At 52.5% G+C, this 10,558-nt stretch overlaps 1 protein-coding gene across 1 annotated transcript; it reads right to left on the bottom strand.

Moving 5' to 3' along the window:
• Positions 1-830: 830 nt before the first annotated feature.
• TLX3 (T cell leukemia homeobox 3) lies at positions 831-8,706 on the bottom strand (the record flags this gene model as incomplete). The annotated part of the gene is made up of 3 exons (XM_083730795.1): positions 831-1,118; positions 6,282-6,525; positions 8,274-8,706. 3 exons carry the CDS (start codon positions 8,704-8,706, stop codon positions 908-910), a joined length of 888 nt encoding a protein of 295 aa, XP_083586921.1. The 3' UTR covers positions 831-907.
• Between the last annotated feature and the right edge of the window lie 1,852 nt (positions 8,707-10,558).

The following is a 10,558-nucleotide window of genomic DNA, read 5'->3' as shown; positions in this document are numbered from 1 at the left end:
ACAGACACACACAGAAATGACCCCCTTTCCTTCTCTGCGCCCCAGCACCTTCTCCTGTCTACGGGCACCGCTGGGAGACATCCCTGCGATGTCTGTCGGGGCTGTTTTGTCTCGACGGCCATTAACCAACCATTAGGAACTGGGAGGCCTGGGCAACGGAAGGCACCCGGCAAGACCTTTCCCAGAAAGACGGCATCCCCTTCCTCCCGCCATCGACACTTGCGGGTCAGTAGGGAAGCGGGGATCTAGCCCAGGGGAGGCAATGCGCGAAGGGGCGCCTTGGTTTTCCTGGCGCAGTAGCCAAGAGATTCTCGCTCACTCGCTCACTCACACACACACACACACACCGAGGCAAAGTTCTTGTTTGCTTTGTTGTTCGTTCGTTTGCTTGCTTGCCCTTGGAAAATTCAGATATATGGTGGGGCTCTTGCCTTTCGCTGGGGGAGACGAGATCTGCGGTCTTCTCTCTCCCTTCTGGGCCGCCGAGAGAGGCTTGGGTAAACTTCCAAGGCTGGAAGGAGCGTTGAACCGGCAAGAACCATCCAAGCAGTTCTTGATTGGTGGCGGCGGCAGCGGCGGCGGTGGGCAGGGTGGAGGGGTAGGAATATGGCTGGCGAGAGCATTCCTCATACAATAATCCATGCAGTCCCCTCCAGGGATACGGAGGGCCTCCGCGAGGGTCCATCGCCAGCGGCGGCAGCAACAGTGGTGTCAGAAGTGGGATCACCCCTCCCCGCGGCCAGCGCGCACTCGCGTCCTCGGACCGCGTCCTCGGTCCTTTTCGCGGTTGTGTTTTTTGGTCGGAGCACCTTCTTTGCTGAGTTTCGGCCTTCGGTTCATGCAGGGAGAGGTGGAGGAGGGTGTCTGCCTTTCCGAGGCCCGCCCGCCGGCCCGGGCCAAGATCCTTTTACACCAGGGAGGTGACGGGCGGGATCTTGGAGCCTTCCTCTTCCCAGGGCTGGAGGTTCTGCAGCGCGAAGAGCGAGGAGTTGTGCAGGCAGAGCGGGTCGGGCTGGATGGAGTCGTTCAGGGACTTCTGGAAGGCGTCGTGTTGGAGCTGCAGCATCAGGCGGCTGGCCTGTTGCCTCTCGGCTTCCCTCTCCTCCGCCGTCTGTCTCCTAAAGAGGAAAAAAGGCACAGCTCAGAAGGTCCCCTCGCTAGGCAGCCGACGACGCCCAAGCAAAGACGGCGCTCGCCTTCCGTGGCCGTCGAGGAGAAACCGAAGGTTCCCTGCGCCACCGGCCGCCCGCTTCCTTCCAGCCCAAACGAAACACTTTTCTTTCTCTCTGTCTGTCTGTCTGTCTCTCTCTCTCTCTGGACAGTGCAAATTCCACCCGGGCTCACTCAGAAGCCCCCCCCCCCCCCACCCGAGTTCACAGAAATACGGGCAGAGAGGATTTGCAGCCTGGAGAGAGGGCCCCAGGTTTACTCAGGAGGGGTTAAGTTTGCTCAACTACCCCGTTCGAGCAGCAGCGCGGTCCCCGGTCGAGCAGCGCGACTCAGGCCTCTTCGGGAGAAAAGAAGGGGTTCGGTGGAGCTTTACTCCCAAGCGGGTGCCCAGTGGCAGCCCTTTTGGCTCGCCGGAACAGTTTCCACGGGCTCCGAATTAACAGGGTCCTTTTATTCGTTTAAATAATAACTCTGCCTTCTGCGAGGGGGGTGCGGCTTTCAAGGAGCGCAGCTTGCTCAGATGGGGCTCAGATGGCGACCGGCCCATCCCACCACGTCGAGGACTTTCCGTTCCCCCATCCTGGGCGCCCCGAGCGACAGGCGCGTCAAAGAATCGCCCCCGGCTGTTTTAGCCGGATCGTGGCACAGATACCACCTCCTCCCTTTCCCGCCCCTCCGAAGAAGCAGGAAAGTGCCTCTTTTTCCGCGATTTATTCCAACTGCTATTGCTTCGCACCTGCCGCCCACAAATCAAGGCCGGGCGCGCGCCAGAAACTTGGCGCGAGAAAACCAGGAGGGACGTTCAGTAAACACGAGAGCCGCACATCCCAACCCCTTCTCTACGCTCTCCAAAGCAGAGCAATACCACCCCTAAAAGAGGCGACACTCCCCCAATCCCATTCCTCCCTCCCGCAAAGTAAGCCAGCAAACGTAGACCTGCGCGCAAACTTGGGCATCCCCATAATTTAAGTGGGGCAGGAGAGGCCCGCTTTGTACGGGAATTTATCAGAGGAATTCAAGGATAAATGGGCGGGGGAGGACTGCAGGAGAAAAACTGAGGCATGGAGGTCAGGCCTGGGCGAGCCATGAACCCGTTAATCCGAAGGATTTCGTTTCTAGGCAGATTCAGCGCCCGATCCGCAGCCCGTGGATTTGAGATTCCTTGAGCCCAACTAGCGCAGGCGTTAGCCTTGGTTTCCCGCACCCGTAACTTTCAGTCTCGCTTGTCCCTTCCAACAAGAAAGCGCAATATGCTGCGCCCGAGATGGAGACGCGGCGCGTCTACACAGGCGCGCGAACTTGCTCCGCTCTCCAAAAGCGATCTCTCCTGAATTTGGGCCAAATTTGGAGGCGCTCCCTGAGGTCACCAGCCGGGGAAGCCAGTTGGAAATAGCCTGCCCAGTTTTAACCCCAAAAGGCGCAAATTCTCCTTGAAACGCCCGCAGATGGGACATCTCGGCGCCAAACGCCTTTCTTCCTTGGCCAAAGTCCTGGCGCTTTTCAGCGCCGCGGTGAAGCCTCATTGGAACTCACCGCCGTTTGGGAAAGTAGGAACGGGTCGACTGGGTGAGGACCGGAGTCCCTGAACCACTTTGACTCCTGTGGCCGCTCAAAAACCGGAGTCGAAGAGCCACCGGGATGGAAAAACCCCTTCCTCCCGCATCTGCGCTCTGCGCAGCTAGGCCAGTTTCCCCGGAAATCCGAGCCGCGGATTTCTACGCGGGGCAACTTCCTCGCGAGTAAGCCTCCTTCTTGCCCCGCAACCGCCACCGGCATTCAACAAGGGTTTTCGCCTTCCAAGGCATTTCCCCAGGAATCCCTCCGGATCCTGGTATTTTTTTAAACTGCGAGGCACCGATCCAGCGACCGAGGCCTCTTCTTTGAGCCTCGGACAGCGGCGATCGCGGCCTCTGCCGCTGCTGGTCAGTTCTTGAAACGCCGGTTACATTTCCATAGAAGGGGATCGGAATCGTCGTCATCGATTGCGGGGGCGGGGAACAAAAATAAGCCCTGAGTTTTCGAAAAGAGGCGCACGATTTCTGACCGAGCCGCGGGGGACCGGGGAGAGCCGTGGATGACCGGCTGAACCCGGCAGGAGCCCCTCAAGTCATCTGGGGCGAGACTGGGGGAAACGGAACAGTGCTTTGATTTTTTTCATATGTGGAAAACAACCCTTGGCAATAACGGGAGTGGGGGGGGGTCCTCTCCCCTTTCCAAACAATTTCCAGCTACAAAACCTCCCTCACGCCCCCCCCTCACTTCTCCCCCTCCCAATGCCCAAATTTATAACCAAAAAATAAAATAAAATTTAAAGGTATTTCGCATTCTTCAGATTAAAATGTATTAAAAGGCTTTTGTTTTGGCGGGTGGATAGTTGTTTTCAGAGAGACTGGAGGGGAAAGGAAGGAGTTTTTTTTATCAATTCATCTATTCCAGCCTATTTTCCTAGGAACTTTGCTCGCTCGTTTTGGTGGCCAAGCGACGCGAAACGGTCTCCGGACCTGCCTTTGCGGTGCTACAAATAAATAGGCGTAATGCGGACTCTGAATCAGCACTGCATAAAATGCCCAGAGGCATTTCAATGATGATTGTAGGCGGTCGAGGTTCTTGTTTTATTTTATTCTGGGTTTGATTTTAGGCGCAGGGTGAGGAATGCGGGGAGGAAATCAGCGCCGAATCTCTGCTCTCGCCTAAGCTCCGACTGTTAAGGGTCGCAAACGAAGGAGCCTGGAAGCTATTATGCGCCGAGATGCCAAAAGTGGATCCCTATTGGGTTTTTTTTTTCCACCCTACAAATGTGACAGCGGCCCAAACCTGGGGAAAGGCGGACTTAAGAAGAAATAGAAACCTTATGCGTTGGACCCTGTCCAACAGATTTCCAGAGGAAACAGAATCGGTTGTTCCTCTTGTAATGTTTCCAGTTTGTGACCCGGGATTTAGATTTCTTAATCCAAATGATGATAATATTTCATGTTATTTTCTTTTTCCCTTTTTGGATTAATCTGTTTTTATTGTAGTCTATGCTGAAAGGTTTCAATAAAAAATAATTTTAAAAAAATAGCTAATAATAATACTGTTATTGTTGTTTTTATAGCGTAGCAGTCACGTTATCGTGCCGTTAACACAAATACAATAATTATATCGGCATTTTTGTCCAAGGGCCCAGGCGCTCGTCGCAACCGCAAAGCGAGTCCATTTCCATTAATCGGATGTCCTACAGCCGAGGAGGACGAGGCGTAGTCAGCGTCGCTAATACAAAGAAAGCGTTGCAAGTAACAGCGGCCTTGGAGCGGTTTGCAGCCTCAAACGAGAGTTTAAACGATTCTGGACCGACAGGCGTCGAGCAAACCTCCCAGGAGAGCAGATCCGGCCTCCAAAGGCTGGAGCCTTCTGCGCCCTGCTTACTCGGAAAAGCAAGAACTGCTACGGAAGTCGGCAGAGTTTACTTCCGAGTAGGGTGTTGCCATTCAAAAGACACACACACAAATATATAGGTACGTATATGTGTGTCCAGTAGCTCTCAAGAACGCTTGAAGAGCAAATCAAGGCGTCAAAACTTTGGGGAAATAAAAGGGTATATTTTTTACTGCGCTCCGAGCTCAGCCTTGAGCGTTGGTGTAAAGAATAAATGGGCGGTCTGCGCTCCGTTTGCGCCACTGGACAGCTGTTTCGGGGTGCTGCGAGGGTGTATTTCATCTTTCACTACGAGGGTCATAGCACAGGTGATTTCAAAAGCATCTTTAAACTCCGAGATTCTTTAGGACAAGAAGAATCAGGGAAAGGGGTCTGAATTGGGACCACCCTTCCCCCCCAACTCCATTTTCCCATTTACCCCTACCAAGGCGATGGGCCCTGGAAACTGTTTTCTCGGTGCCTCTGCGGGCCTGGAAGCCAAATAAATCAGAAGCGCCTGGCTGGATCAGTCCCGCATTTTACCTCCAGCAGCGATCATCCGGGCAGCACAAGCCAGAGGATAAAAGCGACAGCCCTTCTTGCTCCCACGTCTCAGCAGACGCCCGGCTTTCAGAGATACATTGCCTCCGAACCTGGAAGTTCTGCTTAGTTTCCATAGCAAACGGCAAGGAATGGGGGGGGGGGGCTGTTAGACTCCAACTCCCATCAGCTCTAGCCAGGTAGCCCATGGTCAGGGATGATGGGAGTCCAGGAACAACTGGAAGATCTCAAGCTCCCCATTGCTGGCACAGACAGGCCTTTTGTCCATGAAACAATCTCTAATCCTTTTTGAAATGCCACCTAAGCCCGTGTCCTTTCACCGCCTCGCCTGACTATTAATTCCGCGAAGGAGCCACAATGTTGTACGGATCTCTTTGCAGATTCACCTTTACTGTGAGAGCGAATTCCTTCTTTATTAACTCCCGGATCCGCGCAAAAATATTATTAATATTAATATTAATTATTATTGCCTCGTACTGTGGTCGTCTTCCTTAATTTCTACCAAAACAAACAAAAACTCCAGTGATACACTGCATTTATAGTGAACAGAATGGGCGCAGAGTGAGCAACTGGTTTGTTTTTCCCCTGTCATTACCTAGATCCTACCTTCCAAACCAGTGGGCCTGAGGTCGCTGGATGGAAGGGGACGTCTGGAACGGGCTTCATGTGTGCGTGCTCCGCTTTTCAGGATCGCGTGTTTAGGATGCCGGCGGAAGGAGGGCAAACGCCTCCTTTTCAGGGAGAGAGAGAGAGTCGGGGAGAGGCGGATGGGCCCAAAATAGCACGGGGTGCCTGTGGAAGGACTTTGGGATCTGGCTTGGGCTCTGTAGCACGAGAAAGGGTGTTTCATAATCACGGTGTGGGGAGAAAAGATTCTCACCCGCTCCCCGAATAAATTACGGCTCTGTTTAATTTCGCTTCTGCCGCTCTGTCCAGTAAACGAGAAGTCACACGCCGCTAGAATTAGAGCGCCGCGCTCTTCCTCCTCGGTCGCTGTCCATTTCAGCACCATTCCTTTCACCAACTCCATTTGTGGCGACAGAGAGAGGTGTCAGGGCGAAGGGCAGGCCCCGATCCCTAGGTATCCTGCTCCCTCTCCATTTACTCCTTCGGTCCCCCACCCCACCCCACAGCCATCCACTGACCCACCGACTCACCGCCACTTGGTCCTGCGGTTCTGGAACCAGGTCTTGACTTGCGCGTCGGTCATCTTGAGCGACTTGGCGAGCGCCGCCCTCTCGGCCGAGGCCAAGTACTTCTGCCGGTGGAAGCGCTTCTCCAGCTCGCAGATCTGCACCCGGGAGAAGGAGGTGCGCGGCTTCTTGCGCTTGGGCGGGGTGCGGTTCTGGTAAGGGTGCCCGATCCGCCGCGTCACCGTGAAAGGAGTGAGCGCCGCCGCCGCTAGGACAGAAGACGCGGGCAGGGTGAGAGAGACGCGCAAAGGAACGGGGGGCAGAGAGAGAAACAGAAGGGAGCCCTGCCCCAACCAGGCTAGGGGCCCCTAGGGCAGCACAGGGAGGGAGGGGGCAGAGGGGCGTCATTTCCCTTCCCTCTATAAGCCAACAGTGCTTTGATGGCCGATAAACTCCGCTTCGGAAGCATCTTAGCAGGCCTCGGGACTTGGACACTTAGACACGGTAAGAGAAAGCAGCGCAGGAGAGTGCCTGGAGGCGCCCACTCAAGCGCGCTTAACATGGATTAGTTTAGTTCTCTTAGTGCTGTGTGACATTCCTCCCCAGCAACTAGGCGGGTGGCAAAAGTGGGTGGCTTCTCCCGCCCACGACCACCCTCTCCCATCCAGTCCATCCTTATGGGTGACGTGGGGATTCAAGCCCTCCCTAGAGAGACTTTGTGAAAGGGAATCGAAGTTATTCTGGACCCATTAATTTCGAATCACAGAGAAGGCGGGCGCGCAAGTTAAGGTATGTGGTGTAGAGACGAAAAAAAGCACGTCTCACACACCCAAAACAGGGATGGGCTAAGTAAGCACAGTCTTGAAGAGAGAAAGAGAGATGGATGGATGGATGGAGGCGAAGCTGTTAAGCAATTGTGGAAATAAGAGTTTTCGTTTTCAGGAACTGGCCAAATTGAGTACATTCCTGGCTAGGAAATATACTCACCAAGCCAGCAAGTGATGATGATAATAATCACATTTCATATAGTGCCTCTCGAAGTTTAAAGGGTTATCACATTCATTTTCTCTGCCTGCTTATCCTAAGATTTGCTGATGGGCACCTCAACTAAAGCCCCCCTCTCTCCACAAATAAATGCCTTCACCCTGAAGTGAAACACCACCACATTCAAAAGGGGAGGGGGCTTATTTGCAAGGGGATTTTCTAACCATGGCCATCTCCCCGTTTCCTCCTCCTTCATCTAATCCGCATTGGATTCGAAGATATTTAAATTACCACCCTAGCTTTCTCATTTAGTTTTTAGCTGCTTGTTCTCCGCCTCCAGCCCCCTCTCTTACATTCTGTAATCAGATTAGGCACGGCGATTCCCTCGCCTTCCCCTCTCTCCTTGTACACTGCGATTTAAACAAATCAGCCCCAGAAAACCATGAATTAGAATCGAGGCTTTGAATTCTGAGCGCGGGGGGTCGATTCAGATTAGTGGCGAGGGGACAGCTTTCCAGGCCGTCACTATTTACGGTGATTTTTAAAGAAAAGAAAAGAAAAAATCCCTAGGAAACAAACATAAAAAGGGAATAAGTAGAATGTTTGCGTCTCAGTCCTGGCCGCCCAAATACTGAAACCACAATTTGGTACCACAAACTGATCAACCGCCTCCCTCACTTAGACACACAAACACATTCCACATCAGCAGAATGGGAATATTTATCTCTCCCTACACGACGCACAAAACTGAATTGCATTGCGGTTTGTTTTTTTTTAAGGAGATTTCTTTCCCCCTGTTGAAGCTGCATGATGCTGAGGCTGAGTACCTGTGTGCGCAATGTATGTATATATGTATATTCACATACATCAGTATGATTTTTAGAAACAACGGACGCTTTGGAAACACGCTGCCAAAGGAACTTGCGGGCTGAAGTTCGCCCTCTTTCTCTCTTCTCTCTCTTTCTCCCGGGGTCGTGCCTCTGAGACACCCCCCCTCCCTCCTCCTCGCATCCCAACCCCCCCTCCGCTTACCTGTGAACCTGTCCTTGACGAACCGCCTACTGCTTTCCATCCAGGGGAAGTTGAGGCTGCCAAGACTGGGTACAGCTGGCATGGCTGGTATGGCACTAGAAATGGGAGGTGGCACTGCCCCAGGGATGGGTCTATGAGCTGGCACCCTGATCACGCCAGATGGAGCCAAGCTGAGATTCACACTGTAAGATCCAGAGTCCTCGAAGGGCGCCCCGATGCCAGGGAAGGCGCCTGGGAGAGAAGGGTACGGGGCGCCCGTCCGGCTGCCCACGGGGCTGCCCAGGTAATTCGCGCTGCCACCGCCGCCGACGTCTGATCCTCGCGGGGCGGGTTGCGAAGGGGTCTCCTGGTCGGAACTGTTTAAAATCTGATCAATCCCGAAGCTGATGGGTTCGTGTTGGTGCGGGGTCTGCGTGTTCGTTGGCTGATCCATCCTTGGTGAATTAGAAATATTGGCTCAAACGAAAGGAGAAGGGGTAAAAAAAAAAAACTTTAAAAAAACACAACAACAACAACACCGTAAGAATTCCCCTATAAAAACGCTCCCCTTCCTTATTTCACAGTAGATCCATGTTAAGGTCCTCTTGGTTTGTATGGATGTCACACTGAAACTTTGCCAAGACTGGTCCAGCTCGCCAGGCTCTCTGTCATCTTTTTTTGAACCAAACCTGGAGTTCCTGCTTCTAATTTCTCTCCCGCAGCTGCCATTGGCCACCCCAAACAAGCCTCTCTCCTCCCATTGGCTCCCGGGTTTCAATAAAGGCCTAATTCATTGGAATAGGAGCTTAGGGACTGTTCCGTGGTGACATCATTTTAACAAACGAACAATAGGTCAAATTTATTAGCTAAGATAATGCGGGGCGGATATTGCAATGAGCATCTGCGAGGGTTGCCTTTCGAAATTAGCGATATGAAATTGAACAAACCTGAGCAATTGCTGGGGGGGGAGCTCCCCTCCTCCCCTCCCCTCCCCTCCCCTCCCCTCCCCCCTCCCCTTCCCACCCTTTGGAATCATTAACAAATATGCTAGTTGAACAGAATTCCAGGCTGGCCGTTGCCGAGGCTGCTCCGTCCCTCCTCGGTGGATTAATTTGGGATCGATGCCCTTCTTTCCTATATATTGCTTTGTTTGCAAAAGGGAGGAAGGCGCGGGCTGACCGCAACTGGGCCGATTCCCCGCTCCGCGCCCCGTCTTAAGGGCTTGGGGAGATGTTTTTGTTTTTAAATGCAAATAAAGGGAAACCATTCTGGTTTGGGAAGTCCAGAGTTATCCCCCTCTTTCCTCCTCCCCCCCCCCATTTAGTTTGAGGGATCCGAAGCCTTCAGACACACACACACCCCACGAAGATTTACTGGGAAATAAGTCTCATTGGACCCAGTGGGACTTCAGGGCCGAGTCAAAAAATGCCTAAGAACAGTCAGCCAGGGGTATTTAGACAGGGCAATTCTCCCTCTGATTAAGGATGGAAGTGGGTTTTCTGGAAAACAACCCCAGGCCAATGAAGAGGCGAGCATTTTGGTAAAATTCACATATCCAGAGGTATTTAACAGCGCGCTCAATGGCGTGTTTATTTGGCGGGTGGGGTTTTAAAATAAAATAAAATATGTCAGATTGCAGCAATACATAACAAATGTTCGACCCAGAAGCTGGGGTGGGGGGAAGGAACTCAACCCTCTCCCAATTTCTGCAAGTGGGAAAAGAGAATCGCCAAGTGCTTTTCTCTGGAGGAGGAAAGGCGCTCAGATTTACCCAATTTCGAATCTGTTCTGCGGTACGTGCATGTAAAATATGTCAGAAACTAAAGTGGCCTTTCTTCGGCTCCATGCCTTTTAGATCTGTTGAAATACAGCGCATCGTTCTTCGTGGGCTGGTGGAGTTTTCCTCAGTGTTTTATTTGTCTCAGTCTCCATTTCTTTCCACCTCATGGCATGAAATTGTTCGCCTCCCTCTTGGATGAGCCTGGCCGGTGTTTGCACGGCGCAGCCTCCGTCGCCGAGAGGGAGCCTCGGAAGAAGGGATTCCGTTTTGGATTAATTCCTGTCAGCGAAACTTATTGCCCGCCGTCTGGTTTTGTGAGTTTGGAGACGCTCCCTAACGTCCAAATTGGACTAAAAGCGTTAAAAATTAAATAACGTTCAAATGCATTTACTTAGTTTCCCCTTTATAAAGGGAAATGAAAACAGGGAATAGAATTTTCCTTTTAATAGAATGTAATAGTATTTGATCAGCACCTGTTAGGGCCGATTTCGTGATTTCAGAAAGCGGTGACAAGGAGGGAGTATAT

Source organism: Podarcis gaigeae (assembly GCF_964106915.1).
Source record: "Podarcis gaigeae genome assembly, chromosome: 3".
NCBI lineage: Eukaryota > Metazoa > Chordata > Lepidosauria > Squamata > Lacertidae > Podarcis > Podarcis gaigeae.
Note: the sequence above shows the minus strand (reverse complement) of the source record. Positions and strands in the feature narration are given on the sequence as shown.